General features: G+C 38.2%; 2 protein-coding genes across 2 annotated transcripts in view; both read left to right on the top strand.

The window, feature by feature from the left end:
- LOC112561640 (usherin-like) lies at positions 1–18,701 on the top strand. The gene is given in 24 exon segments (XM_025234228.1): positions 1–1,290; positions 5,179–5,189; positions 5,428–5,605; positions 6,378–6,507; positions 6,625–6,688; positions 7,219–7,489; positions 7,664–7,851; positions 8,472–8,690; positions 9,130–9,223; positions 9,684–10,010; positions 10,741–10,944; positions 11,279–11,372; positions 11,375–11,492; positions 12,324–12,706; positions 13,319–13,499; positions 14,234–14,397; positions 14,737–14,886; positions 15,324–15,642; positions 16,066–16,232; positions 16,674–16,695; positions 16,797–16,933; positions 17,198–17,373; positions 18,030–18,173; positions 18,478–18,701. Coding segments are annotated over 24 exon segments (4,185 nt in total). The 5' UTR covers positions 1–897; the 3' UTR covers positions 18,529–18,701.
- The window catches only part of LOC112561641 (usherin-like), a 25,869-nt gene continuing 19,701 nt past the window's right edge, over positions 18,528–24,695 (top strand). Inside the window, exons 1-5 of the mRNA XM_025234229.1 lie at positions 18,528–18,705; positions 19,250–19,363; positions 21,016–21,156; positions 22,464–22,598; positions 23,867–23,998. Coding sequence (XP_025090014.1) covers positions 18,528–18,705; positions 19,250–19,363; positions 21,016–21,156; positions 22,464–22,598; positions 23,867–23,998 — 700 coding nt within the window. The remainder of the gene's footprint in view (positions 18,706–19,249; positions 19,364–21,015; positions 21,157–22,463; positions 22,599–23,866; positions 23,999–24,695) is intronic.

Raw genomic sequence — 24,695 nt, forward strand, 5'->3', positions numbered from 1 at the left:
CAGGACTGTGACCTGAGCTGTTGCAGGTCGATACTTCGCGAACAAACGTCTTGATCAGCGCAAGATCCGAGGTACGTAGTTGTCATACCTCAGTGTGATGACCACACACGCATACCTTTTGGTGTGCTTGTCAGGCTGGGCCATTACATTGCTAGACACTCCCATGTCACGGTTACAGAGGTGACACTGCGCTTGCTGGACGTCTAGATGGCCAAGTGAGTTTTTTCTTAATGTTTGGCTTCGTTATCATGGACAGTGATTGCTACTACGAGTCGAAGAAATGTCTGCCATATGAACCCTCCTGACGTGTTCAACATGAATCATGTGAAACCAGGACAAACTGTATTTTCCGTACTGCTCTTGTTTGTTTGATATTCCGTTGATCTACAAGTGCTCACCGCCAGTCTAGTTGATAATCGCCTTATACCTCCGATTTATTAGAAGACCACCGACCACATGTTTTATCTCGTCGTTCTTGTGTATTTATTATCGGAGTGGGGAGTGGAATAATGATCACAGAAAAGTGTTACATAAAGTGAATTATAAAAATGTTTACTAAAAGAATAGTACTGTAAGTGTAATCGTTTCAGATCACGTCTGTGGAATGTTCCAGAAATTTCCGTTGTTTGTCGATTGGTCAAAAAGAATAAAAACTTTGAGAATGGCGAAGTATCATGGATACTCGAGCAAAACAGAAGAATGCAGTGGAATTTCATGCTGTTTCGCGTGGTGCTGCCAGTGTTCGCACAGAAAATTGGTGGCACTAGATTCTAACAGATTTAAACCCGGCGCCATTGCAGCTTAGATGGACGTCGTCATTGGGCACGCGCGACTTTACTGCTTCTACTGCTACACAATCTTCTGACATCCTGCTCTGCGCAGACTAAATTTCCCCCTATGACAAATTTAGCCAGTGAAAGACCTATTCAAACATTTCCAGCACAGAGCACATGTGGAGCTGGAACCAGAAACGCCTACTGCGAAAGTACGACAGATCCAGTGTCCGTCCAAGTGTGCAACCAGAAGTTCTGTGACCAGACCTGCCCCGGCAGGACAGCTCTTCCGTCTTTTTCCAACATGTTGAATGGTAACAGCGATGGATACCTGATGTGCGTGGACCCTGATACCGTAAATGTGCGGCCAGGTTCATCGCCAGGCGACTCTGCGATGTCCTTTTCAAGCACCGGGGCTACCTGCTATCTGGTGCCGGGCTCGAAACCTGATGTAGGTGCCAACGGTGCTTTCACGATCACAGCATGGATTTGGCTTGATATGCAGGGACAAAGCAAGGTATTCTTATCAGTGCTTCAAAATTCTTGTAGTCCGTTATGATCGAACACCAGCTTAGTACCAAAACTTCCTACTCCCTCCTCTTATAGCTTTTCAACTTGACGCAAGCAAAAAAAACTCGGCTCACATCTCGGACGTTCGGATGATTCGAGCTGTTCGTCCAAGACAAAATTTCTCGAACTGGTCCGAATACCGATTTGGTCGAAAGTCAAGGCGTTCGAGAACCGAGGTATCACTGTAATTTGTTATTTAATAACAGCATACACTCCACGCCCTCTGTTCAATCTGCTCAGCTCTACTTTTTGGGTTTCACCCATACATCTGTTGAAACACCTGATTTCTATAACTCAACATTCTGCAGTGTCTTCTCCATACCACACAAATCACACTTTCAGCTGTTTTTAGTGGGCAGTCTCAAAGAAACACAAAAAGTACCTCAGAATACCCGATAATGGGACTTGGAAAAGAACAGTAGAGGGCGAGGCAAAGGACATCGGAACCACCTGGGCCCAACTGAAGGGGGCTGCCCAAAACCGGGTCCGTTTGCGAGGTGTTGTTGCGGCCCTATGCTCCTCAGAGGAGCAACAAGGAACAAACTAACCCGATAATGGTAAAAAAAAAAAAAAAAGAAGAAGAAAAAAAAGAAATGACTTTATCACACTTGTATCCAAAATAAATCCTTTAAGAGATAACACACCACTTAACAAATTTACTTTTTCCTTGCACTGTTCTACTACCACAGCTGCATCTTTGACAAAGAAGAGAAAAATTCTGTAAAAAAAAATTAATCAAACTGAAGCAAACAAACATCACTATAGGGCAGGAAGATCAGGCGACTTGTGCAATGCCAACGTCATCACACTGACTTTTGTAGCCAGCCCAGCATTACTACTGTGGTGTAGGGTAAACCACAAATGACGGCCCATGCTCTGAACTGCAAAAAGATGACGCTGCTTTGAATGCTTCATAGTATTGTAATGAAATAATTGTGCCATGTTTTTATTAAGGAACAATAATACATAAACTGTACAGTCATTTGTATAGAGCCAGACAACACTCAATTGACTAATCTGTTTGCTAGGCAGCGGAAGCAGCTGGCATAGAATCAACAATCGGTGCTTGGTAGCTTTACTTAATGATCAGCACAGACAGCTATTTCATCCTAGTACTACCTCGTGTTGTCAAGAGATTTTAAGCTTCTAAATAAGAGATCTTCTGAGAGTCGACTGCACGCTTTGATAACATTGTCTCTGTCCTTGCGCTTTATGTTCCCGCATTCCTTCTATTCGATGAAGGGTTGAGATTTTAGCACTGTTGATTTCTGTCAGACCAAGCACATGCCAAATCATATGCACTATTTTTTTTCAGTCAGCAAGAGATTTTTCTTTTGTGTCGGCTCGTATTGGCGCCGTGAATGTTGTTTCTCTTGTTCTGACTATATTTTTTATGCTTCTAAGCACACAACTTGCTAATAGTTGTTTCAGTTGTTGATTTTCTGCTCTTAGTTCAAACGGGGTCCTTGTGGGCATTTCTATTTTATTATCTATATTTGCGCTGAACACGTACTGTTCTTTATCATGAGTAGCTTCAGAGAAACTGTCTCTTTCCAGCAATATTTCTAGCCTGTCTACAATAGTGACCCTGTCTTTATCGTCTTGCTTAACTATGAATTAAGTCCTGTGAGTAGTGTTTGCTGAGGGGGTCTACCTTTTTTCGTACTGGTGGTTATCCTCTCACGGCCGGCCATTCTTTCTTCCCCATCCAATGTTTTAAAGTTGTCCATTGTACTTCCTTCTGAGATACTTTTTTTTTATTTTGGGGGGCAGTACCTTAACCAGTGTTTTATTCCAACGACTGCTCTTCACATACAAGCCAGTTTGAAAGCTTACGTGTTCTTAATTAAAAAAAAAAAACCCACAGCATGTGCAGAGATATTCTCTCAGAATCATTTACGATTATTTAAAACATCCTATGAAATAAATTTTTTTTCACTGCTTTTAAACCATATCTAACATTGGAGCTTGAATATTATAGGCAGAAACAAGACCATCCGCATGTTGAACATCGCACCCTCTCCCTATTTTGTTCTTAGGCACTAAGAGCATGCTTTTTAGGAGTGCGAGTATGCTCTTACAAATTTTGCATTTATTTATTATTACAACAGCGAGGTTATTTCGCAAGTTGTCGACTATAAGTGTTGGTGTTCGTCATTTTTGGGTGAACCGCAGCGTTATCGGTTCATCCGCATGTTCTTTTAGGATATAATTCACCGGTCGATGCAGTTCGTGCGAACACCTGTGCCGACGATCCACTCCCTTGGATAACTCTGTGATCGTCGGTTCATCATCTAATTTGTGCATGAACTGTTGTATTAACATGCATTCATCCGTTTTGGATAATCCGCCGGTCATGACATCGTCTCGGATGAGTCCTTGTATTAACTGTTTATCCGTTTCCGATATAAACCTGCATCTGATACAGCCAGCTGACCATCACCTTGGGTGAACTGCCGTGTTAACCGTCCACCTGACTTGGATTTGATCCACTGGTCATCAGTCCGCGATCAAGCACGATCGGTGTCAACGCTTGTCCTTCTTGGATATATCGCTGTGATCGTCGGCTCGGCTGACCTCTGTACCGGTGGCGCATCAATATATCACCTGATTGCTTAATTATCCCGGATTGTCACGACAGTTAAGTCTCAAATGACGGAGAAGTTGTAAACTTTATGTAGACTGTAGATACCTTTTATTCTTTTTTTTTTGTTTTCGTTTCAGATGCCTCCGTTCATAAACATTAAATGTGTTAAAAGTTGCCGGACTATTTTTTGCGTGAAAAAGGCAGAAGAGTGCTGCGAGCATATAGTTACATGTAGATGTACACTCATGTCAGCAAACATTTAATTGATAACCGCACTTTTCACAAAATGTTACACTGGCTTGGATATCCTTCAAGAATACTCATAGTTCGGTCACCAATGCCAAGAAGGAACACCATACGTGATACTTGAGAAGGTACAGCACAGGGCAGCCATGAACGTGTATTTACGTTCATGGGGCAACAAAGCCAGCTCTAGAGATCGATGACCGTATCGATGTGCAAATCTGTTGACAAACAGGGCTACATAGGAGACTGTCAGGTGACATTATAGATTATATATATAAAGTGGCATATGGCATCTATTACATTCATACCAAACGATATCTGATTTATTTATAGCTCTGTACAGCCGAGATCTCTAGTTCAAGCTTCAGAAATAAACCTTGTATATCAAATAAAGTGCACGCTGCTATATCTTCCCTCTCAATACCACTGCTCAACTCTGGCTGAAACGTTTGTACATATATTTATTTACACATAACTTTCACTGTCTGCTCTACGGGTTGATCGACACTCATGCACTGTTCAACCTGTAACTGCTAGTCTATCGGCTTCCCGCCCTCTGTATCTCTCTACCCAGACAGGATCAGGGTCGTCTGTCTAACTCTAGACTATAAATAGTCATATCTATAGGATACTACTACGACACACACTTTTTACGATTTCTGTAATAGATTTCCCGAGTCATTGATCCAGGGTTAGGATTGCATGTTTTCAAGAACAAGTTTGCAGATCGACATTTGATTTGTGTTCAGACTTTTTTTGACCAAGAAGTCCTCAGAATGGGAGTATCTCAATACCACAAGAGCTCAGCCCATGGCCTTCTACAAGGACACACCACTGTGCCTTTTTTTATGAATTTTTTTTATTAGTTCTTATTTGTGTTGCTGATTCCCAAGCCCTAACTACACTGTCCAGCTACTCACTGCACCTATAATAATATCATCATATTTTTAGAAAGGGTTTTGTATGGTTTATGAACAGTCATCATTTGCTGTAACTTTTCAGGCGTTTACAAGGTGTGACAGAATAATATCATATAAGCAGTAGCCCAGAACATATCAATATTCAGTGAGGAGAGTTGTAAGAGAGTTGCATCACCTAATGACATGAAAATACACATATTTAACAGTTGATCAAACAGAAGTTATTTTGTCATGAATCTGCAATCCCTGTTTCAGCTTAGCAAGATGTTTTCATATATTTTCAGCTGAACTTGATCTCCACGATTTAGAACAATATTTCTGCTGTTTTCAGGACACTGCTTGAGAAAAGAACATCCTCTGGACTGACAATACTGCGTGTGCTAGTAGGAAGTGGGGGAGTGACCGTGATGTTTGCCAGTCCCAGTGGTCAGCAGCAGATGACCATGAATTATGCTATTTCTCAGCAGAACTGGACACATTTGGCTATACAGGCATACCTGGCATCAGAGGTAGCAAATAACATGAAAAGGAAGCTATTCCTGTCTCAGTTTCTATACATTATGAGTGTGCTGTTCCATTTGGTTATGTGAACACTAACTGTGATAAAGTTCTAATTCTTGGTCATTGGAAATGTAAAAGCATCGGCCTTTTGCCTGCTGAGAGAGAGACCAGACAGACTATAACCAAATATTATATGAGTACTTGCTTATTTTAAAGTAGATACAATCTGAAATCTGAAGAGCCTTATTTTAGACGCGATGTTCCTCCAGACTGGTAGGGATAAGTACAATATTTCTGTAAAAAGCAGGAAGGAAGAGACTCTATTTAGCTTGAGTAGAACTTGAGTTCATTGTAGAACACTGCCTTGATAAATCCCTCCAAAAATCAATAGCCATTTGAATAATGCATATGAGCTTGATTAACCCACAGGGCAGTTGGCTCACATTTTTGCATGCAGCAGTGTCTAGAGAGTCAAAAGTTCCACCAAATGAATAATAAATCTGGAAGCGGAAGTGTTAATTAAGTCTTGACACATGAGTTTCTACGCATTGCAATTTTTCTTTGGTACCTTTGTACAACATTTCCTGTTATCTCCTTATACTTGTGGTTTTAAAGACAAGTAAAAGAGGATGGAATTTTTGTAAATTTTTGCATATACAATACAATTTTACTGTCTCATAAGAGAAATTCATGCATTATGCTACATTTACAAGAACACATGAAAAAATGAAGGTCAGCGTACATTTGATGGCACTTGTCCTCCTTTTCCTTTACTTACAGGTACAGAACAGAAGTCTGAGTTTCTTTGTGAATGGCCTAAGAGCAAGCTTTATGCCAGTTAGTACTGTAACTCCTGCAGACTTTATCACTGACTCCTCTGGAACATTCCGAGTTGGACAGTCATTTGATGGTTGGTTTCCTTTTTGTCATTTGTAAGCCTGATTATTAATAAAGTAATATTGTTTTAAAAGTAGCGTTCTAATAATTTACAATTAAATTTGTACAATTAAATAATGTTGTTTTCCAGGTACACTCCAGTTTTTGGGGAAAATTCAGGATTTTCGATTCTATTCAGACACATTATCTAACAGGTAAGGATTGTATTAATGCCTGCAGAGAGAAATAGCATGCATAGGGTGGAAATGTGTGGATGTGAATGATTGAATTGCAAATTTAGTGGATGGCAAATGAAAGCTGTAGCTGGGAAGAAATGTGCAGAGGAAAAGCTGATTGAAGGTATTAAAAACATATCAAGTGGTATTCATTCGTAGAGATAATCCTGCTTACCCAAGGATGTTGATTACCAAGTTTTGTGTTTGTGTCATGGCTGATGAGACAGGATCCTGGAGTCGCAGCTGGCTCACATTCACACTTTTTTGGTTTAAGGTGATAGTGTATTCTTGCATACAGGGAAAAACATTATTATATGGGAAGAAGGCTCATTAGCATTGTTTTTTAGTGTCATGTGCAAGTGTGATTTGTGTATTGTGACCTATTCATGTGTGATCATGGCCAGTGCATGTATTAGGATGTGCATGAAAGCTGAAGAAAGGTTTTGGTATTGTCACAGATAGTTGGCTGCATGCGCAGTGTCCTTATTTGCTTTCTTTCTTCAATCAAGAGAGGTACAAGAAATTTACTCAGGAACATTACCACAAGTCCGCATTCAGTCTGCCTGCCGGTGCCCAGGATCAAGGCCTCGTGTTAAGCCACAGGACACACGCTACTGCTTGCCCAATGGTGTGCCTGATAATGTAGGAACTGTAACTCTGAGGGTGTCTTCTGCTTACCAGCCTGTGGAGTATGCCAATGACAACAACACCAGCACCATGTGGGTCTCCAATTTCCAGGATGATGTCATACTAGAAGTGGACTTAGGGGACCAGTTTGAGGTGAGGGGTAATCCCATGAATGGTTCTCATAACTAGAGTACTTAATTCCAAATGCATATAATGTGATAAAAAAGAAGCTCTCCTATGTTTGAGAAGAAGAAATCCATCTTCACTCATTTGTCATTAGAAATAGTACCTTTGGAAAACTGCAGGTTGATTTTTTTCCTTCTTCAGGTTTTTTATATGGGGATAGTGTTCTACAGTCCTCTGCCTGAGGCTATGGTGGTGGAAAGATTACTTAAAGGGGAAGTCACTTGGCAAACATGGCAGTATTATGCTGTGAACTGTATTTCATACTTTGGCCTGCAAAACAATGGTCCCTTGCCAAATGCTACCTCTGTAAATTGTCTGCAGCTTGGCTTGTAAGTAATATACTTACATATATAACCATGTTGTAATTCTATCATTTATAGTTTAATATGATTCAGAAGTGAAACATATGGGAAATATGTATTTTATGAAGGAAAATGTCTTGAAAACATTTGAAAAGCAAATCTACAAATGCTTGCTAATAAAGTTAGATGATTAAAGTAAATGGAAATTTTTTTTCGAAAATTAATGACTTGGCAGTGATAAGTATAAAGTGCCTTGGATAGATTTTAATGCAAGTTTGTCATGTCTTTTGACTGTAATTTGGTTCACAATAGAACACATACAATAAAAAACAAAATAAGGGAAGCCTTTCTAAAAGTTTAATCTGCCAACCTTCATTATTTTAATTTATTCACATTGCTTAGGGACTAGTTTATGGCACTTGCAAAAAGTGGCAATCTGTGTACTATAGTTATCATTGTTTTTCTTCTATATTATAAACTTTTATATTTTGACCATGAATTATACTCATGTGGTTCAGTGTGTATAAGATACATTGAATCCATGGTCACCATATTCCTGTTTTCCTCTATGCATGCTACCAGTCCTGTGGTGATCCACATATAGTTATTACCATCAATATTCTTCATACTACATTTGCATTTTCCAGTGCCAGCTTACCACTGTCATATTCCAAAGGTAGCATAACTTTGAATCTGCTTCCTACTGAGCCAGTCCCACGACCTGGGTCCTCCAACTTTTTCAACAACCCTTTACTCCAACAGTTTGTCCAAGCATCAAAAGTTCGTGTTCGATTCCGCAACCACACACTAATTACCAACATAAGACATGAATACTACGCTGTTTTTGATTTTTCTGTGACTGGCAGGTAAGAAGTTTAGATCCTCAAAATAATATTTGTTTTTATTGCTTGAGCCAGGGCGCATAATTTCTTAAAATGGTTTCATTATCTTTGGGAAGTTGTCTACAGTTTCATTTCAGAAATACAACTCTGCTATTTATGGACTAGATTTTTATGACATGAATTATATTCTATTAAAGGTTCAAGGCTGCAGTTAGGCAGGGAGACATCTAACCATAGAAATACACTTTTACTGGCACATAGTAGAAAAACAATTTTATAGTTAAGATGATATTTTGAGTAGAAATAAAACAATCTTCCTCTATAAACTATAAGTGTTCTTGCATGACTGCCCTACCCCTAAGTAACCACATATGAGATACTGGTAACAATAACATTACATAATGGCTCATTCTGGGTTCTGAAATCACAATGCAGAAGCATCTTTTTTTGAATCTGTATTTAGGTGTGACTGCAATGGACATGCCAGTTCTTGTAACACATCCAGCTTTCCATACAAGTGTTTCTGTACTGAAGAGAGTCACACGCAGGGCGACAAGGTAAGCTTCTGACTGCTTGTAATACAGGTTGTAGTGCTGTACCGATGATGCTGATTTCTTCAGAATTCAGATTGGGAAAGCTTCAAGATATATAGTTTTTTATGTACAGTATTGAACAGTTCAGTTACCTAGCTGCCAAAAGTGTAACTATGACATGCAGTTAAGACTACATCACAGTAAGCAGTCCAGACCTGTAGACAGGTGCCTTATAGCAGTGCGAGTAGTTCAGACCTGCAGATAAGTACTACATTACAGTAAAGTAGATCAGACCAGTAAACAGAATTACATCCCAAAAAAGCATGTGTGCCAGTGGCAAGATTTGAACCCTCTAACTTTGTTGTCATGGTGTACTTTGGCAAAGAGAAACCAAAGTATATGAGTTAAGGAAAGCAGAGGTATCACTGAAAGAAGAAGCATAAGATGACTATATACATTAGGCGTTTTTCATCTGTTGGTACAGTGTAATGAATGTCAGCCCCTCTACAACAATAAGGCATTTAAGAGGGGAAATCTACAACAATCCTACAACTGTCAGCCTTGTAACTGCTATGGTCATGCCACTTCTTGTATCTACAATGCCAGCCTTGATGCTTTTCCTGAAGTTTGGACAGATGGAGGTGGCGGTGTGTGTATGAATTGTCAGGACAATACAGAGGGACGATTTTGTGAAAGGTGCAAAGATGGTTTCTTCAGGCCTACTGGCAAGAGCCTCTCTGATAAAGATATGTGCTCAACATGTTCCTGCAATACTAATGGGACTGTGAATGCTACTAGTCTCTGTGAAAAGGCAGGTTCAAAATTCAGAGTTCAAAGCTATAAACTCCATTGTTTCTGTCTTTCCATGTGCTATTTTCTTTTTTTTTTTATTTTACAATGCATACATAAAACATAAACTACTACTACTATACTACAATACTACAATATTTTTTGTGCTCATAAGTAAAAGTTTGGTTGTCATAACTAAAGTATTTGCAAGTCATTCACCTTCATTTATGGGACAACTCTGACGTTTCTATAATCACATTGATCTGATTGTCTAAGACGTATAGTGTCCTAAATTTCCACTTAGCAGTTGACAGTTAAAATGCTGTGTTAATTTTGTCCTTAGGATATGAATTTAGTCCTGACATAAAATAAGAAATAGATTTCACAGTACAAAACTCTAGGAAGAATTTATTTACTTTTGAATGCAGCATTTCCTCCTTTAAAATAATAGTTCCTGAGAAGAAAACAAATAGCAACAAATGCTCAGATATTTTTTATTGGCATTTTGGTTCATGTGAATCGAGCTACATCTTTCACTTCAAGAATCAAATTATTTACTTTGCTGGTCACCACAGATGCACAAGTTAGTGTTATACTAAACCAATTAGCCCAGTAGATAATGTCAATCTGTATGAGTTTGCCTTAGGACATTTTATGTGTATGCACTTGTGAAAGATATGGAGAGATTTAACTCTACATGTTAGTAACTTTTATAGAAGTCAACATGCAGGAGAATATTTATTCAATTCCAGGATGGGGGCAACTGCTTGTGTAAGGACTATGTAGATGGGAGAGCTTGTGATAGATGCAAAATTGGCTACTACAGTCTACAGGCTGTAAATCCAAGTGGTTGTACTGCTTGTCAGTGTGATGTCAGAGGAACTGTTAATGGTGACCCCTCATGTAATGAAACTACTGGCATATGCAACTGCAAGGACAATGTCAGAGGTAGCTTTGTATTCATACTTGCAGCAGGACTGTAATCAGCATACATTTAAGCATACTATCAAGTCTTAACATTTATCTCTGGATTATGATAGTTTAGCAAATATGAAAGGATCATCAAAAAGTTTTGAATGCTAAGAAGCTATGTGTTATCCGTACAAAGGCTGGTATATAACAGAAGCAAATATTTAACATTTTATTGAAAGCTGTTTGCAATTGGATGCTGTGTGATAACCTTTTGTTGATCGCTTCTTCTGCCCAAATAGACATAATGCCCTCTTGTGCCATGTGTTTATCTAGGACAGAAGTGCACTGAATGCAGCTATGGATATTTCATGATTCAAGAGCTGGACAACTTCCAGTGTCTTCCATGCAACTGTAATCCATTTGGATCTAAAGAGTCTTTATTGTGACCCAAGTACTGGCCAGTGCTTGTGTAAGCAGAATGTACAGGCCACAAGTGTGATCAATGTGTGGATCGCTTCTACAACTTTGATGCCGGCTGTATACCCTGTGACTGTATTGATGCAGGCACCGTTAATGGCACCTTTTGTAACAGGTAAAAATATGCCATGTTTGTCAGTAATCAGCTGCTGGTAGTCAGAGATAGGTAGAGTGTTTAGTATCATTGTGTTTTCACGTTTGATAGGATGTTATGACTGTAAATTTATTTGATAGTTACATGCATCCTTAATGCAAAGGCATGGATTGCTTTACAAATAATTAAATATTCCTATTAATAAATATGAATCACTTTAAAATTGAAAATGATCTGACTCAAGGTAAGGGGCACACATAGTACTGGGTACTCTTATAGCTACGCTTCACTGCTTCCTTCTGGATCAATAAGCACCTTACCTTCCTTCCCTGGGTCAAACCATTCTTTCCAACCAAATAGTAGAAGTTTAGCCTTTAAGATTAAATTCCCTTTGTAATGTTTGTAATGCCAAATCAGTTCATTATTGTTTTCTTTTCGGAAGTAAATGAAATTTTGATTACATTGTCTGGAATGGAAAAGACAAAGTATATGGACTGCTCAGGGCACTTGAGTGTATTTGATATAGTCTATGACAGCAGACACTAACCAGACAAAAGAGTCCTGTGTTTTTCTAGAGGTTAATCCATTTTCTCCATGGAAATTTATAATTGACAAGATATTTAAATGAGTACATCTTACAACTATGATGTTTCACGTATTCTTCATAAAGTCTTTAACCATCTGAAATATGCTGGATATGTGGAGATGAAGCATCACTGAATTGCATGAAAGAAAGATTTTATATGTGAGAGCTATGCTTTTAATGACATCTGTAATATATTTCCCATATTATTACTCAACATTAAACTGAGATGATAATCCAATGCTTAAAAAAATCTTTTTCCTTTCAAGAATCACAGGCAACTGTACATGCAAAGCAAACACAGTCGGCAGAAACTGCGGTGCTTGTCGCCAAGGTACATATAATTTTGGTGTCTCTGTAGACCTGGGGTGCCAGGACTGCTCCTGCAACACAGCGGGAACCATCAGCGGACAGACACAGTGCAATGTCAGCACTGGTGCTTGTATATGTAAAGCTAATGTACAGGGCCTTCAGTGTAACACGTGTAAAACCAACACATATGGGCTGAGTACTGATCTAGTAGAAGGGTGCAGAGCATGTGACTGTGATACAAGTGGCACTGTCAACCAGCAGCAGGCTTGTGATCAGAACACAGGCCAGTGCCTCTGTGTTAGTAATCGAGAGGGGAATCGCTGTGACACATGCACCACTGGTAAGTTTTGCCTTTTTTTTTTATTCTTTTTGAAAATTCTTGTTGGTGTTGATTCCTAAGAGGGTGTGGACTGTATCCTCTGGACTGCTGGTTTGTACAGTTAAAAGCAGATTTGCTTTATTCTTTGCCCATCTTTTAAGGAGTTCTGATTGCATAGTATTACCAAAAATTCAAAAGATGGAAAGGGTGACAGACATTTACATCTGGGATTTTACTTAATGGAATAAAGTATTATGTCTGCCTTTAAAGTGCATGAATATGCATATACATCATACATCACAGGATTTAAAAAAAAATGTATAAAGTGACTGAAATTGGCGTTGAGAATGTTCACATTATAGGTCTATGTTTAAAGATTTATGTAATTGTTCATGATTTTTTTAAAATGTTTGTTTCTGCCTCCTTAACATTTTCAGACAGGTCAGTTTTCTGCCAACTGTGTCAAAAACGAAAAAGAATTGGTGTATTATTGCATTTATTGATTATTCAGAAATATTGCCAGGTAATACTCCTTAATCTTAAACAAGTGCAAAAGCAGGTCTGATAGTAATCATATATATCCTGCACTGTACTTGAAATGGATTAACTTTACGTGGTATTTTCTTTGAACAGGGTACTACAAAATAGCAGGAACAATGGGCTGCTTACCATGTAACTGCAACCCAGATGGCACACTTCCTTATACCAACTGTGACAAAAACACAGGACAGTGTGAATGCCGTACAAACCTTGGTATTGGTGGGCGTGACTGCTCTCAGTGTATGGAGGGATTCTACAATTTTGTATCTGGAAAGTTTGTATTTATTTTTGACTCAATTCACACTCTTTTCCTGGCATGTACTATATTTTTTTAAGTATTACATAGTCACACATGACCCTTAAAGACCTTATGGAGAACAATCTTATAACTGCTCTCAGGCCAGAGCTGGTTGTACATTAAACTTGGATCCTCATGGTGGCCGTAGCCAAGCTCATGCATCAATTGGCCCCACTCTTAGTCCAAGGCCAGACTCCATGGCCCAACCAAGTGTGTGCCCACCTGCAGGGTGTGATTGTATGTGTGTATGCTAGAGCTGTGTGTGTGTGTGTGTGCATATGCATGCATAGACATTCACATGTGTGTATACATGTAATAACCAAGTGTGCATGCAAGTGTGTGTATGTGTCTTCTAATGGTGTGACAGTGTACAACACCCATCTTGCTCTGCCTGGTCATGCAAATGGGTCAGGTGACTTTGGCTGTAAGAATGGGTCAAGCGAGACAGTTTGAGGTTGGCTGTTACACAGTACTCAAGGTGAGGAAAGGACAGCAACAGGCCATTTGACCAAGTATCCTCTACAAAATATGAAGAAAGCCCTAACCCAACCTAGTAACATTACCAGGGTGTTAAACTAGTAGACTGATTGGATTAGTTTCCAGGTTTTTTTCATGATGACCACAACAACTTTTATGTGAGATTTGCTTTGAAGAACAAAATTATGGTGATAGCTGTCATGATGTTTCAAGCCTTCTTCCATCTCATACAGGTGTACCCCTTGTAACTGCAATACCTTTGGCAGCGTGAATGCAACATGTAATATGATTACTGGAAACTGTACCTGCAAGCTCTTTACAGAAGGACGAGATTGTGGCTCATGCCAAGCAGACTCTAGCAACCTGATGGCTGGTAACCCATATGGCTGCAGTAAAGGTATGTGAGGAAACTGTGCAGTGGGCTAAGACTCAGTCCAGGCGAAACTGGAATTTAGTGCTCGCTGACATGTCAGATGGGGGTTTTCTGGGAGCTGAGCTTTGTTTAGTCCTACCGTATTCCATGGTTTGGAGAGATGGATTTCAGGTAGCTTGGGGCATATAGTCATGTCATCTAGTAAGTACTCGAAGAAAAAAAAGAAATGTTACCACCAAAAATGATATTTGTTTTCCTCAATCAAGCAGATTACCTGTTCTTGTAATGTGACAGTTTGTCATGTGAATGTATCATTTATATTGTTACTCTTTTCTTGTTTTTTTGCCTTTCATTTGAACATAGCTCCATCTCAGCAGCCTACTCCAGTATACACCCCTCTGTCACCCACAGCGATGACTTTGACATGGAGACCCCCAGATTACCCAAATGGACTGATTTCATCTTATCAGTTGTATCGTAATAACACTAAAATCTATGAAGGACCAGCTAACTGTAAGTTTTTTTTCTAGGTCATATTTTATTTGGTAAGAGCATTATTATACTTGGAGAAATGTTGACATTTTTTTAAATTGTCGCCGGATGGTTGTTTGTCAGTTTTATGCCTAAGTACTCTACTTTTATTGTGCATTCCTGTTGTACGTGCATATATTTGACATTGTCTTTGCTTCATGTAGAGGTATGTTATTGTACTTCACATTTGCTCTTTATGTTTCAGTATTTGTTTGCCCCCATGGGCCCGGCTTCTCGTGCCGGGGGTGAACACCCAGCTTCTCTCTGGGTGGGGGACTAAGCTAGCTGGCCCATGCCTTATTTTTATGCTTTTCTTTTTTCTCCCTTACCTGGCCCTTTCATCTATATTCTTCTTCTAATCAAAATGTTTATAATTAACATTTTTAAGACTTAACAGAGCTATCCTATTCTGTGTGCAGCATATAATGACACAGGGTTGCGCCCATACACTCTTTATGCATATCGAGTGGAGGCAATCAACATCCAAGGATCAGCATCGAGTCCAATTGTTATTTTCAGAACAAACCCTGGTATACCATCTTCAGACATGGTTCTTATTGTGACAGAAATTGCAGTCACCAGTGCCAGATGTATGTGGAATGAACCTTCCCAGCTGAACGGCCCATTGCTGAGGTACGAGCTTGTGTCCTATGATCTTGCCAATCAGTCTGTGAGCAAGGTAGAGTGGTCTGGCTTGGCAAGAGAACAGCTGTTGACATCCCTGCGGCCCTATTTTAGGTATGTAGACATCTGGTTTAAATATAAATCAATCTGTGCAAAAACATTTGAATTGTTGGTTCTAGTCATGTTGCTACTTTTTAATCTGACATCCTCTCCATTTCATAACTGTAGCTCTGAAGATCAAGCAGAAGAGGTAAATTTTTAAAGAGAAGTGGTGTGCAGCAAGGATGATAAGCTAAAGAAGTTAGCAAGAACTTTTTAAAATCTATTATAACAAGCACTTGCTTTTGAATTATCTCCCACTTATTCTCAGCCTCCTCCACCACCACCACCAGCAGCAACAAATGCACACACACATATACACACATTACCTTACCTTAGAATTGCTTACACAATGTATTTTAATGATGTTTACCATAAAGTTTTATTTTGCTTTATGTTTGGCTAGTATATCTCCATATTTGTGCTTGATTTCTTCAGGTACAACCTGACAGTTAGAGCTTGTACACAAGGAGGCTGTTCTGAGAGTGCAGGTGTTCAGTTTCTAACCAAGTCAGCACCTCCTGCTGGCATGCAGGCTCCACTAATAATTGCTTTGAGCAGTTCTGTTCTTCTTATAACATGGCAGCCGCCTCTGGCACCTAATGGTTAGCGTTTGTAATAGTGTCCATTTCTCTGGTTGTAGTAGCATGTTAGCATGCCATGATGCAATATGCAAATGGCTTGTTTCTTTTCCCTCCCCCTGATTTCTATTCCCCTATAAGCATATCATCTGGTAATGTCAATGAAAAAGAACATTTTTACTATAAATTCCCTTCTAGACTTACCAGATGATATGATATAAAGACCATTGATGTTGCACTTAATCATGATTAATTTTTCTACTTTTGTGATCTAAAAAAAATATTAATGCTAAATATAGAAAAAAGTTAGCTATGTGAGACAGATGTTTTAATCAGTAGTGAAAACCAAGCTTCCTCAAAACATAAATTTAAGTCAACTTTCTCACATTCTTGTGATATGACACTTGAGAAGCATCATTTTAAAACATTTTTATTAATGCTTTAGCATATCTTTTTAACTTTCAGGAATAATTATATTCTATGAGTTGTGGATAAGGGGCTTACCAAGGCCTGATGGAGTACGTGATCCAGAGCAGACTCTCATTTTCCACCCAGGTGGTCAGTATGATCGTTGCCTGGTTCTGTGAGTATCCTGGATCCCCCTGCCACAAATTACACTGCCACAGGCCTGAGCCCGTTCACTGTGTATGAGTTTCAGGTACTTGCAGAAAACTCAGCTGGGAAAGCTGCAAGTCCTTGGACCTCAGGGCGGACACAGGAAGCAAGTTAGTATCCACAAAAGACTTATTCTTTAAGCATGTATTTAAGTGGGTTTTTTAAAATGCAATATTTAACATAATCGTGGCTTAATGTCAAAGATAATGTCAGAGAGTCTTGCTTTCATCATTGTCTAAAGTCTTCGAATTAAGTTTTAAAAATTGTTTAGATGGATGGTGTCACTTAGGGCATGGGAAATATGATGCTATGTAATAGTATATGCATGGTACTTTTGGTTACCTGCATAAAAACTTTGTTTCATATTGTTTCAGCACCACTGCTTATGTCAGCCCCTGTTCTGACAGGACTTAGCAGCACAGTGATGAGCATTGTATGGCGTGTGCCAGATGACAGCAGTGCTCGAGGCAACATAACTGTCTACAGAATCTACCAGCAGAGATACCGGGACCTTACTCTTGATCCCTATGGCCCACCTACCTACTGGCAGGTAGGCTTGCTAACTTTTTGATCAAGATTTGTTCTTGTTTTGCTTTGTTGAGTTTTACCTTGTGATTTGAGACTGAGAGCAAATGGGTTTTTTTCCCCCTGGTGGAAAAGTGTTTTTCCCTTATGGTTTGTGTTCATTTTGTTCTCAGTAGTTGTACTAGATGACATGACTACATGGAGTTATTCCGATTAGTTATCTCAGTTTCAACTGTCCACTTCTGCATGATTGGTCAGACCTGGAGTGGACAGCTGGAATTGAGCTATAGTTAGAATAACTCTACATAGTTATGCAATTTGGAAGAAAGGAATTTTACAATGAAAAATGGTTTTTATTTTCTTTTTGTATTTTATAATGGATTTCTTTTTAGGAATAAGTTTGGTATTTTCAGCAGTTAAAAAACAATCTGTTTGAGATTATTATTTTTATTTTTTATGTTTGATTTGATTTCTTTTTTAGCATTTATTAAGTTGCTGAAACCTGATGTTTGGCTGCCATTAAAGAGCTTTTTGGAATCTTGCATTGAGCCATTAAGTATGATTAATGTTAGACTACACCATTATATCAAGATTTCTTCTAATTTGCAAAATAAAAAAATTGCAGCCACAGATTTGTACGCTTATAATTCCTATTACAATTCCTATTACAATATTCATTAGCTCATCTTAGAGCTACCAGGCTCAGTGCATTCCTACAACGTTAGCGGGCTTACACATACTCAGAAAACACATTCAAAGTGGAGGCCTGTAACAATCAAGGTTGTGTCAACAGCACCACTTCTTCAGGCCGCACACGTTCTGCAGGTGAACACTGCTTTTTCATTAGTTTTGTTGTTCACATGGTATGTCATCATTCTGATCATTTCTCGTGATAGTTCAGGGTAAGTTTCAGCTTCATGTATGGGTAGATACTTGAATAATATATGGCATAAATGATAAAAAAGCATGTTACCTGACATATGGATGATGCTAATGGTATTTAAATCTGTCTCTTTTTTAAAGCTTCCTTTTGATCATTTAAAATAAAGTGGATAATGAATGATTTTAATTTATTGACAAGGCAGTGCACTTTTATCAGTTATGTAAAGAAGTTCTGTTTACTCTTTAGCCCCTGATGGCATGGAGAAACCGGTGGTTGATGGCTTTAACTCTACAGTGATGGCAATCAAATGGTCTCCTCCTTCTTCACCAAATGGTCCAGCGCCCAACTACACTGTACAGAAAACAAACATTGCTCTAAGTTATCCAGCATCTGTTGTTCAAGGAACCCGCTTTCCTGGGTCGGGTTTCTACGTTTTTGCTGCAGAAACATTACCTCAAAATGTAGACTTTACTGGTAATTCGAAATGTATCTTGTTTATTGGACTTTCACATTTAGAATAGTAATGTTGAATTTTTTTGCCTGAATGTAGCCTGAAAAATTCTCTAATTAGTAATTATATCAGAAGTGAGATATTTGATTTGACATTTTCAAAAACTCATTTAGACACAGCAAGCCACTCAATAAAATTCCCGATGCTTTGATCATCCATTCCAGCAGATAAAACGCTACAAAGGGTGCTAGTCACATAGATATCAGCCATTGATATGATTAAAGGGGAAAAACACATGACAGACATATCATAATGTCCTCCATTATAAATGTGAACAGATGATACACAAAGTGTATGGTGGAAAAGAGAATTTTCCTATAGAAATCATCTGATGTGTAGTCACAGGATAGATAAGTCTTGTTCACAAAATGGCTGTTCTGCTGAAATTTATGGTTGCTGCCTTTCATGCATTCTGTATTATGTATGAAATACTTTTTATAAAGTTCATCAGTCGTTTACCAAACTGCCATTTGCAAAAGAAAACATTCATCATTCAATTGCTTTCAGGCATTCGCTTTGAATTTCGTCTACAGCAAGCATCAGGGTTACTGATGTTTGCTGCCTCTGCAAGTCAAAATGAATACATCGCTGTGCTTTTTAAAAATGGGCGTCCACGTTTATGTATGATACTCAAGGTGGGTGCATCTTAAATATGTTTTTGTCCTGAAATTTTAAATGATTGCTTTATTTCTCTTTTATGGATTGGCACAGGAATAAAATAATTTATTTGTCTCCAAATATTTAAGAGAGGAAATAGCTAACATCACAATGTAGTAACAACACTGCAGAGTCTAATTAATAAAGCAGCTGTCAAGGAAGTGGCTAACATCACTACAATGTCTAATAAATAAAATACAAGTGGCTGTCATTTAAGCAGAGCAGAACAACTGTAATATGTGTTAGAATTTGAAGTTAACCTGGCAAAAGTTGTGTGCCTTCTGTGCTGGAACACACTTAAAGATTAATGGTCTAAACTCATTATGCTACCACCTATTATCTTGCCAACCATGATGCCTTTCATCTACATTTGTGGCAGAACAGATTTCCCCAATTTCCTGAACAAGGAGTCAATTGCATGTCCCTATGTAGGGGTAGAGTCATACAAGAACACAACAAAGATAGAATTTCTGCATAACCTTAGATTTTATTCAGAGTTTCACTCTCGGATTCTGGCCTGCTGTCTCTCCACTCTCACTTCCAAACAAAAAAAAATCCTCTCTCAACTCAAAAGCTATATGCTACTTGTTCTATCTCCACCAAGTGTTCCAGAACCATCCATGCCCTTTTCCCATGGTCTCGTCACGACCTTTCCCAGCCCCCATGGCGCCAGTGATCACCCCCACCCTGCCTGGCTGGTCATGGCCTTCCCAAGTGGCTCAGGCAACTTCTAACTTCTGTTGTAACAATTAATAGGTCCAGTAGCCAGCAGCCACGGGTGGGCATTTCAAGGCTGGCTATTACGTAGGCAGCCATCATGAGAAAGACAGTCCTGGGAGCTGTTTAACCCCTACCCTCTACAAAACAAAGACATACGTGCAAATGTATTGAAATAACTATGTAAATAATAATAGTAAATAATCAGAACTGGAAGTAGTATGACATTTTATGGGAGTGCAAATCCCATGTTGTGTTAAAGTTTAAAGTCATGCGAGTTTGATGCATAATTCAACATAACAGACCTTCATTATTCTAGTGGCAGGTTGTGTTGGTTTAAAAGGTGTTAATTAAAGACTCAATTTAAGTATTAAACACTGAATGTTCTTGTGGATTAGATACCCTTGTGTATATATATATTAGATTACATACCCTCTTGTCACCTTGCATCTTGTAAAAATATGTGATGAATGAATTGATTAATAATATGAGTCTAGACTGTAATTGTTGCCTAAAGGGAAGATGCAAAAGTGTTGTTCTATAGTAAATTCAATAAATTTAGCAATTTTCCTAGTTTAAACATTATCTGTTTGATGTTATTGAGAGTTGCTTGAATGCTCTGACTTTTGTACAAAGTCGCCTTAGCCTTTTAGCAGAGGAAACATTTATCTAAAGGTGAGTTCTTTGTTTTATTTGGATATGATTAGGCATTTATTGTGAACAGCAACAGCACGCAAACAAACAAAAGTGGTCTAACTGCTTGTACCTGATAAAATACATATCAACAAAGTCAAAGCATTTGCTTAGCATCAGAGCACTGCTGATAGTGCAATTATTTTTGTGTCTACTTTGATATTTCATTCTGAGTTACGATCAGGCTTATAAATTGTCTACCACAGCTTGCCCAGGTGAAGTAGAAGTTGATGGCACAATGGCAGTCAATGCCAATATGACTTCCCTTGCTGATCTCAAGGACCATACCCTGGAAGTTCGTCGTCTGAGCATCTCGAGTTCTATTCTTGTTGATGGCCTGTACACAGGTTTTGGACCTACTGCAGACTTTTCTTTCTTTTTCTGCTTGCATCCCTTTGTCTGCAATTGTACTGTCATGCTCTTAGATACCCAGACTGCTTGGATTTTACTTGCTTAAATTCACAGAGGGTTGATCTTTTGTTGGACTTTCCCCTCAAACTTCTTCCATCTCATTGCTGCTGTTGTTTTCTGTATCACTGATTGGTGTCCTTAGGTGTCTTCTCTTCTCATACCATACTTCTTTAGCATTCTTAATCTTTTCTTGCAGAACCCTTGTCTGTTTCCTGTAGTACTTTAAGCCATCTTTGCAGCAAAATTGTATTCTCTTGCTTACTCCGACTGAAATCTATCTCTCCTCCTGCAATCCTGCTATTGGGGGATACTTCTTAAAGAATCATAGTTAAAGTCTATTTTATGATTTTATGGATATTTTTATGGATGCATATATATATACAGTATATGTGGTCATTAAGTATCTTTTTCCACAGAAAGCAATTGCTAAAACAATTCTTACTGTGAGATTTGACATAGTCAATCCTTTTGCCATTACAAAACAAAGTAAGTTCATCATCTTCACTTACAACATATCATGCATTATTTTTAACATTGTGGTGTAATTTTCAAAACATTTCTTTCATATGAGTTTTGGGGATTATTTAATGACTTTTGCTCTGTAAACGTCTCTCTTGGCACATCCGTGTATCAGCTTTACTTCCTCTTTTGTATAATCAGGAAAAACTTCAGTATTTGATGCGCCTACTATATATACACTGTTGTCAACCTTTCTCATTCTTCACTTTATCTAAGAAACCTTCCTGTACTCACAGTAACATTGTAAGTGCTCACTCTGGCCTAGCGTACTATTTCAGACTCAGTTCTTTTTCCCTGTAACTTTATCTGCAATGAAGGTTTCTCTACTGCTTTATAAGGCATGTAAAACTTATTTTTAAAATATGGTGAACTGTCAATAATGTTGCAACTATAGACTGTACTTTGTGGGAAAAGGGCAAAACTTGCTGAGGCCCACTGTGAACATTGTGCAAGCTTGTATCTGTATACAATCTTTTCAAATCTCTATACAATTATTTTCAAATAATGCTGTATTTTTATATATGCGTGTGTGTATATATATATATCACTTTATCTTGTCTTCTTCACATTCTTCTTCACTTATACTCTGTCGGAAGGTCTCTCTCACTTCTCTCTCTCACACACACACTCACACATACAAATACATTCACATGCAGAGAGGAGGAAGGAGGAGAATCATCTTCTGAGCTGTAAATGATTCTTATTTCCTGGCATTTGTTTGTAGGCTGCAAGGATAACCTTGGCGTGTACACTTTCAATGATGAAGGACTTGCATATAACGACTTAAAGTGGCACTCACTGGAAGCGTTGCGCTATAACGGGATTTATGCTAATATTACTATTGATCGTAAATGGACAGGTGAATACTTGCAGTGTCATCCAGCGTGATGCAGATGTCTCACTTTCTGGCTTACTTTACTGCGATGAATGCTGTGAGCACAATTAATGCATGAATAATGGATTATATGGTAATTATTAAAGCTGAGTCAAGGGGAGCATTAAACAGTTGAATGCTTAGGAAAAAGTAATGAGGAATGAGCAACAAGACTGAAAACCAACAAATTTTCTTCTTTATTTAGGACTCATTTCATCTTACTAGTTTAAAGTCATTTATTTCCTAAAAGTAACTTTTTTAGCATTGTAATAAGAACTCATTAAAATTAACTTGCAGTGATGGGAAAGTTCTGGAAACTTGAAAGCATACAGCAAGGCTAATAAATGTTTATTAGTTAATACTTGTACTAATTCCAAAGGTGATGAGGAATTCTAAAGAGGCTGTGCATGCAATTCTGTGCACTGCAATAATGGCAATGCGTGGTTTCAGCTAGAAATGTGCGTGACACTGCAATATTGACATATATGTTTGCAGCAGCGCGTGGTTTGAGCTAGCATTTTGCGTTGTGTGTGACACTGCAGTTATGACGTGTTTTGCAGCAATGCGTGGTTTGAGCTAGAAGTTTTGCATTGTGCATTCCACCAGAAGTTTGCAGTGAATAGTGTGTTGTTCAGTTTCCGTATCTTTTAGGTTATGCTATATTTTCAGGGTTGGTCAATCACTGGGAGTGGTTTTAGACATATAACAAGCAAACATTGTACATCATTTATTATGTACAGCACTTGTATATTTATTGTCCCCTTCATTAACATTTAATTTCAGTTTCAATTGAGGCTGAGTATTACTTCTTTATGAAGGTGCATCATCCGGGTGTTTGGTTCAAGTAATGTTTATAACATGCATTACAGCCTAGAAATGTGACAGAAGTGGCTTTTTATGGCTGTAGAAATGAGAACAAGAACCAGCATCTCTTCTTGTTCTTAATCACCCCCAGTGGAGCATAGGGCCGCAACCAACCAGCATATCTACTACTGATATTATTGCAAAAAATGTTTATCAGCTTTCGTACTTGAACTTTGTTTCAGTTCAATTAAAAATTATAATCCTTCTGTCAGAATTCTAGTAAAAGGTTTCAGAGCTTTCAAAAAGAAAAAATAAGATAGCATACAAAATATCAGCATATATCATGAGATTTAGGCAAAGGTTGATCAAGAAGTAGAAACAAATTAATCTCATTTTGGTTTGGTGACTTCAAACATGAGTCATGTCAATCTGCTCCCCTCTAAATGTAGGATGCAAAAGTTTACAAGGCGTCTCAACTGTCAATGATGAAGGAAAGACCTATTTTGACAAGGACTGGCACACATTTGAGGCTCGTCGTTTTGGTATAGAAGGCAGTGTCCGCATTGACGCTGAGTGGAGAGGTGATAAATATTGTGAAACAATGTGAACCTTTCCTTTTTTTTCGTGGTCTCTTAGCAGATTGAAGCACATCTGCAGTTTGTCATATGACATGACCATTTTTTATTAGTCTGGTTTTAGGTGATCAGTAAGTATTTGATATTTTAGTTGTCTTGTAAATTATATTATGGTATTTGTTTAAATCTTATTAACAGAAGTGGAGCATTAAGCTCACATGTTTTTGTGTAGGAATGATTAATCTGTAGAAGCTCTGAGCACAGTCATATGTTGTGGCTACATGCATGGCACCAAACTTCAGATTATGCATGAAAAGCCTGCTAAATTTAAATGTTAAAACTAGAACTAATTTCACAACTGTTTTCATTACACAATTCCCTGTAGTTTTATAAGAAATACTTATAAAATGAGGTGTTTACATTTAAGAAAATAAGGAGCTATTTACATTCTGATGAGAGGAGTTAAATGACATAGATTTTAAACGTAAATTAATATTGTGCTTTAATATTTCTATTTTTCAATTTATTCTGTTTTATAACATACACTTAACTGTTTCTTTTTGCCGTGTTATAGCCCTAGTTGCTGGCACGGCATTTAGCACAAACTGTTTCTTTATTGTATGACCTGGCTTAAATATCACTTTGTTGAAGCAGTTTTATAATAAATATCTTTGAGTAGGTTTACTTCTTTTTAGCTGTATAT

This window comes from Pomacea canaliculata, linkage group LG4 (assembly GCF_003073045.1).
Source record: "Pomacea canaliculata isolate SZHN2017 linkage group LG4, ASM307304v1, whole genome shotgun sequence".
Lineage (NCBI taxonomy): Eukaryota > Metazoa > Mollusca > Gastropoda > Architaenioglossa > Ampullariidae > Pomacea > Pomacea canaliculata.